Here is a 16,054-nt window from a genome sequence, read left to right on the forward strand (position 1 = left end):
CAGTCTCATTCTCAATCGAGTAGGCAGGTAGAACACACAAATCGAGTTTGGAAAGAGAATTTCAAAGCATCAAGAAGGGATAGCATGGCCAGATGCATTGCCTATGGTATTATGTAGTATACGAGCAACACATAATAAAACCACAGGGTTGAGTCTGTTGAGTCTGTTTGAGGTCGTCACAGGTCGACCCATGTCACTACCAGGCACGTTAGAGTTGAGAAAAGCAGACGTTCACTTCATAAGTGACACAATGCTTAACTATTGCATACAACTCTCTAATGCAGTAGGGGAAGCAGAAAGACAAGTAAAAGAGGCCTGGGGAATAAGTCCCGATGGGGGGACATGACGTAGTACCAGGACAGTGAGTGATGGTAAAAAAATGATGTAACAGACATTAGGTCCAAAATGGAAAGGTCCTTATCAAGTTTTGCTCATAACAGCAGTAAAAGTCCAAGGGGAAAATCAGGATGGATACATGTCACTCATTTGCAAGTTTGTCCATTTTGATGACAGAGGATCCTGGAGAATGAAGAACTGATTGATTAGCCATCGGGGGCCAATCTCAGGTAAAGAAGCTTAGTAAGATGATCAGAACCTGATAAGCTTCTGTGTTGTACACCACAGTTGTCATATTAGGGATATCTAGGTGAAAAGTCCAACATTTTCCTGAAAAAAAAGAAATATATATATTTTATATCGGGACATGCTTACTTAGGGAAATCTATGTGAAAAATACATCTCTTGAAACCAGGACATGTTACTTTCACTTTTTTGTTTCCTTCATTTACAGGTTATGAGAACCTATTGTCTGAAGCTGCAGCAATATCCCTTGAACCATGGACTGTACCTGAAACAATACAAGCTCACTAGTGAAGTGCAACAGAAGAAGAATTCTTCATTACCTGCAGACTGTCAGAACATAACTATTATAAATGATGTTCTGACAAAATTATCTATGTGTGACTGATACCCGTGTGGAAGAGCTGGTCACTTTTAAATGACTTGGTGAATGATTACCTTGCCAATAGGATGAATGAATATTGTCTTGTAGACAATTCTATTTTTTTGTGAGTTTCCTCCTAATACAGGATGTGGTAGGAATCATAAGGGATATCATCATTATACCTGTTAAGACTTATTTTCTATAACTTTGTTTGAAATCTATTTATTATTTTAACAGCAAGTACAATATGCTCTTTGTGTTTTATGAAATGCATGGTGTTTAATGTGAATGATTTTATGCTTACTGTTAATGTTTTTTATACTTTCTATTTTTTCACTTTTTCTAAAAATACATTTTAAGTATATATTATATATATATTTATTTTTAAATGGTCTAGGGGGGAGTATAAGAATATTTTGAAGATAAATACACAACGTAAGTATGAGAGACCGAGGACGAGAAGTCAATAAAATACTAACGATCAATGGAAAGTGTTTTTTCTGTAATAGGGGACTGATGAGCAATGTGTCAGAGACATGGGAGGAATTTGTCTATACAGTGAGCCTGAAATAAGATACTTGTTATTTGGCCATTTGCCCAGTTTTATTGCAAGGACTTCTAATTGGCTAACCACAAGCTAGGGCTGTGTTATAAACTACATCCTGTCCCTTTGTTCACTGGAGGAGAGGATCACTGAGGACAGGGAAGGAACAACCATCTACCCCTTAGCATAACATCTATGATTTATCCTCTTCTCCTCCCCCTGATTTGCTTTGGGGTCTGTGTTAAAGCATAACAACTGCTAACACTGGAAATGCCATTTAAAGTTTGGTATGAATAGTCCTCCTACATCTTTCCCTCTTTGCAAGTTTGTCAATTTTATCCGGCCAAAAATCTTTTCACAAATTTCAAAACATAATGGGAATGGAATATCAGACACAAGACATTGGAAAATTCCTATATGGAAACCACAAGGGTCAATCTGAAATACCCAGAGAATGGTGAAAAGAGAAGTTAATATCCTTGCCTGATAACACAATTGATTTTGTCCCACTATGTTGACTTATTGTAATGTACACTGTTTCATAAACTTGTTAGCTTTCTACTTGCACAAGCCAAGGTAAATGTATCCAATAAGAGGTGGCATGAGTCCCTTTTGTGTATATAAAGATTGGCTTTCTCTCAATGAATATGAGTTTAATAATGGCTAAGTAATAATTACGGTACCTGATGCCTGAAGACCAGAGCCAGGATGCCACCGAGGAGCTCCAGAATGAGACAGACTGTCAGGGTGTAGAGAAACTGAAAAACAAAATCACATTTACAAGGTTATTACACAATCTTTTTATTTATAAAAACATTTAATGGATCTGTCTGGTTAGCTTCCCTTTGATCATAGCTTGTGAACCATAAAACCACCGGTTTGCTGTGGCATCTTAAATGCTGCTGCTCTTTGCCATTTTGATAGCAGCTCAGCTAAGACAAAAACATTTTTTGATAATGAATAGGGGACACTTGTGGTGCCCTCATACACGAAAAACAAACATATTGATCATTGCATGATGAAATTGAAGGGGAACTGTTCTAAGATGTTGCCAATTGTATGCCTAATGTCTTTGAATATCAGGTGCCATTTAAAACTGCCTGTATTGTAGTTTCTGCACACAGTACCATTAAAAAAAAAAATATATTCCCCAGTGGTCTAGGGCACTGCATCGCAGCGCTAGCTGTGCCACCAGAGACTCTGGGTTCGTGCCCAGGCTCTGTCGCAGCCGGCCACGACTGGGAGGTCCATGGGGCGACGCACAATTGGCCTAGCGTCGTCCGGGTTAGGGAGGGTTTGGCCGGTAGTGATATCCTTGTCTCATCGCGCACCAGTGACTCCTGTGGTCAGGCCGGGCGCAGTGCACACTAAGCAAGGTTGCCAGGTGCACAGTGTTTCCTCCAACACATTGGTGCGGCTGGCTTCCGGGTTGGATGCGCGCTGTGTTAAGAAGCTGGGTTGTGTTTCGGAGGTCGCATGACTTTCGACCTTCGTCTCTCCCGAGCCCGTATAGGAGTTGTAGCGATGAGACAAGATAGTAACTACTAATAATTGGATACTACGAAATTGGGGAGAAAAAGGGGGTAAAATAAAAAAATTAAAATGTATTCAAGTGAAATAAAATAGCAGAATTTGTTTAGGCAAAAAAAAGTGATTGCTTTTAGAAGACAAAAATCTCTAATTCGTTCAGAAGGAATCAAACTCAAGCCAATACATCTACTTAAAAGTAGATGCAAACATCTCAAAATGTGATTAATATTATTCCAGTCATTAATTCATCAGAGCAATGTGTCATATCTAAAATGGACGAGGGCCTGCTAAAGTCTGATTACATATTTCAAATGTTGTCAATGCGGGTGGCTAAACTGTGCCAAACTAATACATCAATGAAACTTATGTAGCTAGTGGACTTTCATTAGTAATTGTGTCTTAATTACCCTGTTGGACCTTGCAGACAAATCAAGCTGAAACCCAACCAACTGATGCTATGCTAAAAAGGGTATTGGAAGGATATTGACCTCATCCCATCAGTAGAGCATGCCCGTTTTTGATTTTGTTTTTAAATGCCTTCCTCACCATCTTAAATAAGCATGCCCCATTCAAGAAATTTAGAACCAGGAACAGATATAGCCCTTGGTTCTCTCCAGACCTGACTGCCCTTAACCAACACAAAAACATCCTACGGCGTTCTGCTTATCATCGAACAGCCCGTGATATGCAACTTTTCAGGGAAGCTAGAAACCAATATACACAGGCAGTTAGAAAAGCCAAGGCTAGCTTTTTCAAGCAGAAATTTGCTTCCTGCAACACAAATTCAAAAAAGTTCTGGGACACTGTAAAGTCCATGGAGAATAAGAACACCTCCTCCCAGCTGCCCACTGCACTGAGGATAAGAAACACTGTCACCACCGATAAATCCACTATAATTGAGAATTTTAATAAGCATTTTTCTACGGCTGGCCATGCTTTCCACCTGGCTACCCCTACCCCGGTCAACAGCACTGCACCCCCCCCCCCACAGCAACTCGCCCAAGCCTTCCCCATTTCTCCTTCTCCTGATGTTCTGAAAGAGCTGCTAAATCTGGACCCCTAAAAATCAGCTGGGCTAGACAATCTGGACCCTTTCTTTCTAAAATTATCTGCCGAAATTGTTGCAACCCCTATTACTAGCCAGTTCAACCTCTCTTTCGTGTCATCTGAGATTCCCAAAGATTGGAAAGCAGCTGCGGTCATCCCCCTCTTCAAAGGGGGGGACACTCATGGCCCAAACTGCTACAGACCTATATCTATCCTACCCTGCCTTTCTAAGGTCTTCGAAAGCCAAGTCAACAAACAGATTACCGACCATTTCGAATCCCACCATACCTTCTCCGCTATGCAATCTGGTTTCAGAGCTGGTCATGGGTGCACCTCAGCCACGCTCAAGGTCCTAAGCGATATCTTAACCGCCATCGATAAGAAACAATACTGTGCAGCCGTATTCATTGATCTGGCCAAGGGTTTCGACTCTGTCAATCACCACATCCTCATCGGCAGACTCGATAGCCTTCGTTTCTCAAATGATTGTCTCGCCTGGTTCACCAACTACTTCTCTGATAGAGTTCAGTGTGTCAAATCGGAGGGCCTGTTGTCCAGGCCTCTGGCAGTCTCTATGGGGGTGCCTCATGGTTCAATTCTTGGACCATCTCTCTTCTCTGTATACATCAATGATGTCACTCTTGCTGCTGGTGAGTCTCTGATCCACCTCTAAGCAGACGACACCATTCTGTATACTTCTGGCCCTTCTTTGGACACTTAACAACCCTCCAGACGAGCTTCAATGCCATACAACTCTCCTTCAGTGGCCTCCAATTGCTCTTAAATACAAGTAAAACTAAATGCATGCTCTTCAACCGATCGCTGCCTGCACCTGCCCGCCCGTCCAACATCACTACTCTGGACGGTTCTGACTTAGAATATGTGGACAACTACAAATACCTAGGTGTCTGGTTAGACTAAACTCTCCTTCTAGACTCACATCAAACATCTCCAATCCAAAATTAAATCTAGAATTTGCTTCCTATTTCGCAACAAAGCATCCTTCACTCATGCTGCCGAACATACCCTTGTAAAACTGACCATCCTACCGATCCTCGACTTCGGCGATGTCATTTACAAAATAGCCTCCAATACCCTACTCAATAAATTGGATGCAGTCTATCACAGTGCCATCCGTTGTCACCAAAGCCCCATATACTACCCACCACTGCGACCTGTATGCTCTCGTTGGCTAGCCCTCGCGTCATACTCGTCGCCAAACCAACTGGCTGCAGGTCATCTATAAGACCCTGCTAGGTAAATTCCACCCTTATCTCAGCTCGCTGGTCACCATAGCAGCACCCACCTGTAGCACGCACTCCAGCAGGTCTATCTCTGGTCACCCCCAAATTCTTCCTTTGGCCGCCTCCCTTCCAGTTGTCTGCTGCCAATGACTGGAACGAACTACAAAATCTCTGAAACTGGAAACACATCTCCCTCACTAGCTTTAAACACCAGCTGTCAGAGCAGCTCACAGATTACTGCACCTGTACATAGCCCATCTGTAATTTAGCCCAAACAACTACCTCGCCCCCTACTGTATTTATTTATTTTGCTCCTTTGCACCCCATTATTTTTCTCTACTTTGCACATTCTTCCACTGCAAATCTACCGTTCCAGTGTTTTACTTGCTATATTGTATTTACTTCAACACCATGGCCTTTTTTTGCCTTTACCTCCCTTATCTCACCTTATTTGCTCACTTTGTATATAGACTTATTTTTCTACTGTATTATTGACTGTTTGTTTTACTCCATGTGTAACTCTGTTGTTGTATGTGTCGAACTGCTTTGCTTTATCTTGGCCAGGTCGCAATTGTAAATGAGAACTTGCCCTCAACTTGCCTATCTGGTTAAAAAAAAAGGTGAAATAAAATAAAATATATATTTCAGGTAACATTTATGGTTTAGCGCTCATACTTTGCATACTGACATGAGAGCTACATTGTCTCATGGCCTTAGCACTGAAGACCTGAAATTACAATCGAGAAATATGTTTCAAGGACTATACACAGTCCATGTCCTAGAATTTAGTGGTACAATGGTGCCAATGATTTAGTCCCAAAACGGTAAAGCCCAAGATAAATCAAGTGCACATTAAATACATTCAAATATGAGATATGCATTTGACCCTGGTCTGGTGAGTGGTGAACCTCAAGCCTATATCAGTGTTGTATTTAATTGTGTGGGCCTAGTACTCACCACTTTGAGGAGCATCAGGTTGTCCCTGAGGGAGGCCAACACGCCGATGAAGGAGACAATGAACATCACCACCCCCAGGACAATCAGGATGATCGCGGGGGCCAGGAACACCCCCTCCAGGGTTTTGTAGCGCTGCCGCTCGACCTCCGCATAGATACCGATGGCTAGGATGAACCCCCCAATCAGCTACCAGAAAAAGAGACAGACATGGAGATGAGAATTAAGTATAGGTGCTAAGAGTGGTTACCTATACTGAATGGTTACCTGTAAAATGCAATGTCAAATCAGAAAACTTAGAGCTTTATCTATGTAAATAGTTTCATGTTAATTTAATGCTCATAGATTAATTAATCTAGTTTCTGTAAATAGTGGACCACACAGAAATCTAATTAATTATGATCACAAACTTTAATCCCACTGGGCAAAGACATCAGTTCAATGTCTAGTTTTGATTTACATAGATTGAGTTGTCAACTAACATGATTTCAAATGTGAAATCAACAACCATTTGAAACATTGGATTTAGGTTTAAAGTTGGGGGGGACCAATTCCCCAAAACACTTTATGTTGATGACTTTTTGCAAATATAAAATCATTTTTTCACATTCATTCGGCATCACATTTATTTTTTCGTCGTTGAAATGACATGTAAACAAGATTGAGTCAACAGGCTTGTACCTTGTGGGATGGCACCCTGCTGAGGTTAATTCATCATTGAAATGTAAACAACATCTGTGCTAGATACACTGCTAGATTCAAATCAAATGTTATTGGTCGCGTACACATTTGCAGATGAGCATTTCGCTGCAGCTGCGATTAACATTTTTCCAGCTCCAACAGTGCAGTATACCTAACAATACAAAACACCACAACAAAAGAATGACAGTGCATTGGAAAGTATTCATTTTCCATATTTTGTTACGTTACAGCCTTATTCTAAAATGTATTAAATAAAAAATCCTCAAACATCCTTTCCCATAATGACAAAGCAAAACGTTTTTTTTTAAAACATTTTTTTAAACATATTTGCAAATATATAAAAAAATAAAACAGAAATAGCTAATTTCCATAAGTATTCAGACCCTTTGCTATGAGACTCAATTGAGCTCAGGCACATCCTGTTTCCATTGATCATCCTTGAGATGTTTCACCTTTGGTAAATGCAATTCATTGGACATGATTTGGAAAGGCACACACCTGTCTATATAAAAAGGTCCACAGTTGACAGTGCATGTCAGAGCAAAAACCAAGCCATGAGGTCAAAGGAATTGTCCGTAGAGCTCAGACAGAATTGTGTCGAGGCACAGATCTGGGGAAGGGTACGAAAACATTTCTGCAGTATTGAAGGTTACCAAGAACAGGGAGGTGACAAAGAACCCAATGGTCACTGACAGAGCTCCAGAATTTCATGTAGATGGGAGAACCTTCCAGAAAGACAACCATCTCTGCAGCACTCCAATAATTAGTACTTTATGATAGAGTGGACAGACGTAAGCCACTCCTTAATGAAAAGGCACATGACAGCCTGCTTGGAGTTTGCCAAAAGGCACCTAAAGGACTCTGACCATGAGAAAACAAGATGCTCTGATGAAACCAAGATTTAACTCTTTGGCCTGAATGCCAAGTGTCATGTCTGGAGGAAACCGGACACTTTCCCTACGGTGAAGCATGGTGGTGGCAGCATCATGCTGTGGGTGTGTTTTTCAGCGGCAGGGACTGGGAGACTAGTCAGGATCAAGAGAAAAATTATAATTTACGGAGCAAAAATAGAGATCCTTGATGAAAACCTGCTCAGAACCTCAGACAGTGGCGAAGGTTAACCTTCTAACAGGACAACAGCCAAGACAACGCAGGAGTGGCTTGGGGACAAGTCTCTGAATGTCCTCGAGTGGCCCAGCCAGAGCCCAGACTTGAACCTGACATCTCTGGAGATACCAAAAAAATAGCTGTGCAGCAACTCTCCTCATCCCACCTTACAGAGATTGAGAGGTTCTGCAGAGCAGAATGGGAGAAACTCTCCAAATACAGGTGTGCCAAGCCTGTAGCGTCTTACCCAAGAAGACTCGATGCTGTGATTGTTGAAGCACCTTTGGCAGCAAAGTACTGAGTAAAGGGTCTGAATACTTATACAAATTGTTTCTTTTTGTTGTTGCAAAAATGTATAACTTGTTTACGCTTTGTCATTACCAAATTAGTCAATGCAGTAAAAAAAAAATACAGATAAGTAAAAGTAACAAGTAATTAAAGAGCAGCAGTAAAATAACAATAGCGAGACTATATACAGGGGGGGGGGGGGTTCTGGTACAGAGTCAATGTGCGGGGGCGCCGGTTAGTTGAGGTTTATTGTGTGTAAATTGATAAAAGGGGAAAACAAATTTTATCAATTTTAGTATAAGGCTGTAAAGTATCAAAATGTGGAAAAAGTCAAGGGGTCTGAATACTTCCCGAATCCACTGTAAGAAATCAGAATGAGCAATGTCAGAGTCCGGAATATAGATATATAGGATACTCTCAAATGGTGCATCTGTAGACTTTTGTGAGGGTGTTAGGGGTCAAGCAGGGGTCTTCAGAATGAGGTTGAAGAGGTTTTGCCGTGCCTTCTTCAACCCACTGTCTATATGGATGGACCATTCAGGTTGTCAGTGATGTGTACCCTGAAGAACTTGAAGCTTTTCAAACTCTACTGCGGCCCCGTAGATGTGAATGGGGGCATGCTCTCTCTGCGGTCTCCTGAAATCCATGAACAGCTCCATTGTTTTGTGACTTTGAAGGAGAGGTTATTTTCCTGGCACCACTCAGTCAGGGCCCTCACCTCCAGTGTCGTCAGGCAAACTTGATCATTGGCCATTTATTCAGAGTTCTTAGAATACACAGTACAATGCAAAGATTCATTCTAATTTGCTGGATTAAGTAGGGCCGGGATGATACCAGTACCGCAGTACTGGTTAGTATCGTGGCAAGGACACAAAACACGAAGCAGATTTAACTTCCTTAGGAAAACGGCCCGAATGTTTCAAACAAACATCATGTTGTCATCCAGAGTCACATTTATTTATTTCCCAAGCTATAGCACACAATATTCTACACACAGCAGGTTTTTAAAGGAGCAAAAGATTTATGGCCTGCTTTGTATTTCCATTTTTGCCCTAGAAAAAAATAGTGATTCTGGTATTGTCACAGACCTACTATTAAAGTTAATTGGCAGTACATTGCCATTTCAATTAGCTGATTAGTTTGCTAAGCATTAGCAATCCATCGTTTACTCTAAGTATCAAAGTAATTACAGCATTGAGAAGGGCTCGCTCTTTAAAAGTAAAGACAATAATTAAATTCACTTATAACATGAATGCAAATGCAGAAACTCAAACTGCCCTCTTCAGCTTACTTCACAGACCTTGGGTGAAAAGTGAATGTGAGGTAACGATAATGGGAGTAGTAACCCCTCCAGCACTAATGAACCAGTAAGTAATGCTGATTACTTACACATTCTCTGCTGTTCATTACATCCTATACCAGTGACAACTAAATCAGTGTCTCTAGGTCTATGAATGCCCGTCTCCCCAGGTGTGCCACAGGCAGCTGATTGGACAGCTTTCCCCGCTTCAGGGCCAATTTGATTTTCTCTTCAAAACACCAATGCAGAGATTTCTGGCTTTGGGAGTAGTTCAAGGAAACCTATTGTGCACAGCTCTAACAGAGGTTTTTATTGCAAAAAGAATTGGCTCTGAGATCGTGACAGACTGTTCTGATGTCACAGGTGGATATGTAATTAAAAGAGACACCAAGCAGCTATGAGGCGGCACTGTGTTCTGAACTGTGACTGATACGGTAGGCCTACACAGGAAATTACAAGGCTTTTTGATCACTTGATACCAGTCCAAATGGAGGGAGCGGTGGTTGCTAGGCAAACTCATCTACAAAAAAAAAAAGTCAAGTCCAAAAATATTGGCACCCTTGATAAAGATTAGCAAAAAAAGACTATAAAATACTGAGCTATATGCTCAATTTAAAAAAAATTGTTCTGTTACAATTTCTCAGAGAAAGATATATTTATTAGTATAACAAGTTATTTTAATTTTTTTTCTAAAAGATGGGTTAAAATCATTGTCTAAAATCATTGTTTAATACCTCACCTTCCGAGGATAATGGCACGGAGCCTTTTTCTAAAATTATTTATGAGATTGGAGAAGACATTGGGAGGGATCTTGGACCATTTTTCCATACAGAATCTTTGCCACAGAATTTCAATGGGGTTTAATTCAAGATGACCATTGCAAAATGTAGATCTTATGGTTAATTCATATTTTGATGTGTGGTTGGGATTGTTGTCTTGCTGGTAAATCCACTTGTGACCAAGTTTCAGCTTCCTGGCAGAGGCAACCAGGTTTTTGGCTAAAACATCCTGGTACTCTGTCAAGATTATGATGCGTTGATCTTGACAAGGTCCCCCAGGACCTGCGGAAGCAAAATAGCCCCATATCAAAGATACCTTTACAGTATGTATGGGGTTATTTTCTGCGTAGGCATCCTTATTTTGATACCAAACCCACCACTGGTGTGCATTGCCAAAGAGCTCTTTTCAGGTCATCTGACCATAGCACCGGGTTCTCATCCAAGTGCCAATACCATTTAGCAAACTGCAGGTGTTTAAATTTGTTGGATGAAATTAAAATAGAGCTCTTTGGAAAGTCAGGTTGCTGGCAAACAAGATGCTGGGGAGTTTAAATTCCATGTGAAGTTGAGTCCCAAGTAATCAAAATACAGCAGCTGTCATTTTACAGCAATAAACACCATAAACTTAAAATACAGTAACTTGTTGTATATTTACTGTATTTCACTGCAATCAGGTTTTGGTAGTGCAACTTAAAATTACAGGAAATTCAGCAGTAAAAATACAGTAACTTATTGTTGTATACTGCAACCAGTGGCCGGTACTGTACCATTAAATTACATGTGGATCAGACAAGCATGTCAAATCCTTAAATTAAAAACCTGCATAAAAAGGAATTCACCTTTTCGCTTATTTAATACAGTATTCTGAGTCACATGTAAAATACAGATGACTATATTCAAATGTAAAAAAAAGAAGAAGACTATATTCAAGTACAGTAGTTCAGCAGATAGTTTTATAAAAACAATACCACGTAGTCCATAAACAAACACCTATCTGGTATTGCTGATTGGATCCAGACATTGCAAGGATCTGGCCAGCACATTGACATGACTCTGTTGATTCTCAACAACCTGAAGTAGTGCACATTCAGACTGATTTTGTGGTCTGACTATTTCACAATTCTTCCCTATGGCAAATTACTTGATATCTGCATCAACTTATTGGAAGCAGAAAACAATGACAGTGAATATAACTTTTTATTTTATTTATAATGCTGGATTGCAGCATATTTCTATACAAATAAAATATAAAGTCTATACAAATGCAGTACAACCCTACCTGCCACTATTCATACACACACTCCGGTGCCTTGTGAATAAACCAATACCTTAGAGCCAGCGGACGGTCATACCTGACAGAAATCCAACAGATTATTTTCTCACCAATGTGGGAGGCACATGCAGCCTTTTGTTTATGTTCACAATGATGGCTTCTAACATGTGACTGCCTGTTCCCTGGTGGATGTTTTTTTGTCAAGGAGCAGCGAGAATCACAACACCGCTGTTCCTGGCCTTAACAAGCACACAATGCCCTGCTGTACAAGAACATTATGAGCTTGTAGGGAGACACTTCACTTACAGTTGAAGTCAGAAGTTTACATAGCCAAATACATTTAAACTCAGTTTCACAATTCCTGACATTTAATCCTAGTAAAAATTCCCTGTTTTAGGTCAGTTAGGATCACCACTTTATTTGAAGAATGTGAAATGTCAGAATAATAGTAGAGAGAATGATTTATTAAGGGTTTTATTTCTTTCATCACATTCCCAATGGGTCAGAAGTTTACATATAATCAATTAGTATTTGGTAGCAATGCCTTTAAAATTGTTTAACTTGGTTCAAACGTTTCAGGTAGCCTTCCACAAGCTTCCCACAATAAGTTGGGTGAATTTTGGCCCAGTTCTCCTGACAGAGCTGGTGTAACTGAGTCAGGTTTGTAGGCCTCCTTGTTCGCACACGCTTTTTCAGCTCTGCCCACAAACTTTCTATAGGATGAGGTCAGGGCTTTGTGATGGCCACTAATACCTTAACTGTGGTCCTTAAGCCATTTTCTACAACTTTGGAAGTATGCTTGGGGGTCATTGTCCATTTGGAAGACCAAGCTTTCTCCTGACTGATGTCTTGAGATGTTGCTTCAATATATCTACATTATTTTTTCTTCCTCACGATGCCATCGATTTTGTGAAGTGCACCAGTCCTTCCTGCAGCAAACACCCCCACAACAGGATGCTGCCACCCCTGTGCTTCACGGTTTGGATGGTGTTCTTGGTTCAGGAAGTCTTTACTCTGTCTTCTAGCAACTATCACAGACTTTGCTGCTCAAACTTGGCAGGTTGTTCCAAGCCAAAATCTCTAAAAAAGTATCAGTGATAGCAAAGCCTGTGATAGTGTTTGCTCGGTCTTCAATCAACCAAGATTGGTAACAAGAGATGTTGGCTTGGAACAACCTGCCAAGTTTGAGCAGCAAAGTCTGTGATAGTTGCTTGAAGACAGAGTAAAGACTTCCTAACCCAAGATTGATAAGAGAACCAATATTTCATGACAGTCTAATCAGTAGAACATAAAAAGTGTATTTCTTGATTGAAAGAAAGCAGAGGTTGAAAATAGCAAAACATACACTTGAGACAAAGTGACAATGGTTCCCAGAGAACCAAATGCGGCTAACATGTCAAAAGCTGTTGGTCGACAAATACAGGAATACCCGCCTGGCTTGCAGTCTCAGCAAGTTTCAGTTCCGTAGAGACAGTGAATAAAAACAGGTTGAAAACAGTGGGCCTACCATACCTTTGTTTACACCCTGATAGTGCTACATGTAATTGACAGTAAATATTGGAGGGAGAAAAATAGAACATTTAAAATAAGTATTTTATTCTAATAAAATGTGGGCACTTATAACCCTGAGTCCTGTTCCTCAATATGTTGTTTCAGTCAGCACCTGTGGTAAATCATTGGCTCCCACAATTTCCTGTTGTCGGAAACATTAATCCCGGTTAAATCTCCATCCTCCACAACAAAGATTTGATGGTCGCCCTAATTATGATGATTGACAGGTAAGCTAACCATCCTGTAGGCCTACTATACCCAGGTACATTTCAAAAAGGTTTTTAACAGGGGCAGAGCATGTACTAAACAGAAATTAGCTAGTTCCGAGTCTATCAAAATACTGGTGACGCTACACTTGAAGGGTAGGCTACCTACTACATAACACGTTTGACCCACACATTCATAAGCAGTACATGCTTATGTGAACAGCGGCAAAACAGGCAAATATCCACTTGTGGTTGTTGACTTCTGTTAACATCTCATTATGAATGTGTTATGTAGGTAATCCTTTACCAAAATATTTGCCAAACCCCTGTGGTCCTCATGTTTCCCTCTGATCAACAGTATAAAAAGAAAGTCACAAACTAAATATGCTCCCAACCAACGTTTCGGCACACAGTGGCTTCTTCAGGGTTGAACCTGAAGCACCGCTAAACATCTTTAGGTATGCAAAGCTGTCATCAAAGCAAAGGGTGACGACTATGAAGTATCTCAAATCTAAAATTAATTTTGATTTGTTTAACACTTTCTTGGTTACTACATGATACCATACATGTTATTTCATAGTTTTAATGTCTTCACTATTATTATACGATGTAGATGGTAAAAATAAAATAAAACCCTGGAATGAAGTGGTGTACCAGTGAAAAGTATGGACTGTGCCTTCAGAAAGTATTCAAACCCCTTGACTTTTTCCACATTTTGTTAGGTTACAGCTTTATTTAAAAATGTATAGATTTCTTTCCCCCTCTCATCATAATACCCCATAAATGACAAAGCAAAATCAGGTTTATAAGAATTTTATGCTAATTTATTATTACAATAAATGCCAGTGATTACAGCCTGGAGTCTTGTTGGGTATGACGCTACAAGCTTGGCACACCTGTATTTGGAGAGTTTCTCTCATTATTCTCTGCAGATCCTCTCAAGCCCTGTCAGGATGGATGGGGAGTGTTGTTGCACAGCTATTTTCAGATTTTCCAGAGATGTTCAATTGGGTTCAAGTTAAGGCTTTGGCTTGGACACTCATGGACATTCAGAGACTTGTCCCAAAGCAACTCCTGCGTTGTCCTGGATGTGTGCCTAGGGTCGTCGTCCTGTTGGTAGGTGAACATTCACCCCGGTCTGAGGTACTGAGCAGGTTTTCATCAAGGATCTCTCTGTTCATCTTTCCCCTCGATCCGGACTAGTCTCCCAGTCCCTGCCGCTGAAAAACATCCCCACAGCATGATGCTGCCACCACCATGCTTCCCTGTAGGGATGGTGCCAGGTTTCCTCCAGATGTGACGCTTGGCATTCAGGTCAAAGACATCAAACTTGGTTTCATCAGAATTTGGTTTCTCATGGTCTGAGAGTCTTTAGGTGCTTTTTGGCAAACTCCAAGTGGCTGTCATGTGCCCTTTACTGAGGAGTGGCTTCCGTCTGGTCACTCTACCATAAAGGCCTGATTGGTGGAGTGCTGCAGAGATGAGAGAACCTTCCAGGAGGACAACCATCTCCAAGGAACTCTGGAGCTCTGTCAGAATGACCATCGGTTTTTCGTCACCTCCCTAACAATAAGGCCCTTCTCCTCCGATTGCTCAGCTCTAGGAAGAGTCTTGGTGGTTCCAGACAAAAGGGAAGAAAACGCTAAATCAGCCAAAGCAAAAACGTTCCTTTCGGTAAAGTCACCCAACAAGACGTAAGCTGAAAAACCTGTGCTCGGTGGCATAACCTTGTGGAACACCTGTGAACAGTTTAACCAGAAAACAAATCAAGTCATGCTGAGGAGAGCTGAGAATGACAGGCGAGTGGCTCTTTAGTATGAGGGGAGAGGCTCACCTCACTGTAGGCAGCATAGAGAAAAAAACATGTTGAGAACTGATAATTGATCACATGGAGCAAGAATGAATGCAATACATTGATTTTGGAATGTTATGGACACAACTTTGCACAATCAAAACATACAGCCTCTAATCAACAAACTCGAATTCCAGAACAAATAATTTGGGGTGCTGCAGTTCGCAAACGATATTGTGCTTCACCCTCATGGCAGTCAATCGATGCATTCCGCCAAGAGTTGTTCACGATCTAGTCCGGTTGCGGCCACAACTAGAGGTTGTTTCAAATTTAGGCTACCAAGAATTTATCTTATTTGTATACCCATAAATCAACAAATGGTCATAATTTTTTACAAGCCTCAGTCCAGATGACAGCTCCAACAAGCCTGTTATGGTGAACGACAAGTGAATGAGAGGTTTGTAGAATCAAGACTATTTTCAGTTTTCAGTTCATCGTTTGCCTGTAGTGCCTACGTGCTCTGGACATTACTGACTCAAATGAAAAAAATACGTTGAAAGTTGTTATTTTGAACGAACGAGTCAGTAAAAAGAGCTGAACTTCCCATCACTATTGCTATCATACGTACAATAGAAAAACATTCCTAATACGGAGTTGCACCCCCTTTCACCTTCAGAACAGCCTCAACTCTTCAGGGCATGGACTCAACAAGGTGTCAAAAGCGTTCCACAGGGATGCTGCCCATGTTGACTCCAATGCTTCCCACAGTTGCGTCAAGTTGACTGAAAGTCCTT

The 16,054-nt window shown here is 40.8% G+C and overlaps 1 protein-coding gene across 2 annotated transcripts in view; it reads right to left on the reverse strand.

The window, feature by feature from the left end:
• The window catches only part of tspan15 (tetraspanin 15), a 41,780-nt gene that overhangs the window by 24,000 nt on the left and 1,726 nt on the right, over positions 1-16,054 (reverse strand). For both annotated transcript variants that reach the window (XM_020495508.2, XM_031835441.1), the window contains exons 2-3: positions 6,266-6,451; positions 2,171-2,245 (exon numbers count right to left, since the gene is read on the reverse strand). In XM_020495508.2, the coding sequence (XP_020351097.1) occupies positions 2,171-2,245; positions 6,266-6,451 (261 nt within the window). The remainder of the gene's footprint in view (positions 1-2,170; positions 2,246-6,265; positions 6,452-16,054) is intronic.

Source organism: Oncorhynchus kisutch, linkage group LG11 (assembly GCF_002021735.2).
Source record: "Oncorhynchus kisutch isolate 150728-3 linkage group LG11, Okis_V2, whole genome shotgun sequence".
NCBI lineage: Eukaryota > Metazoa > Chordata > Actinopteri > Salmoniformes > Salmonidae > Oncorhynchus > Oncorhynchus kisutch.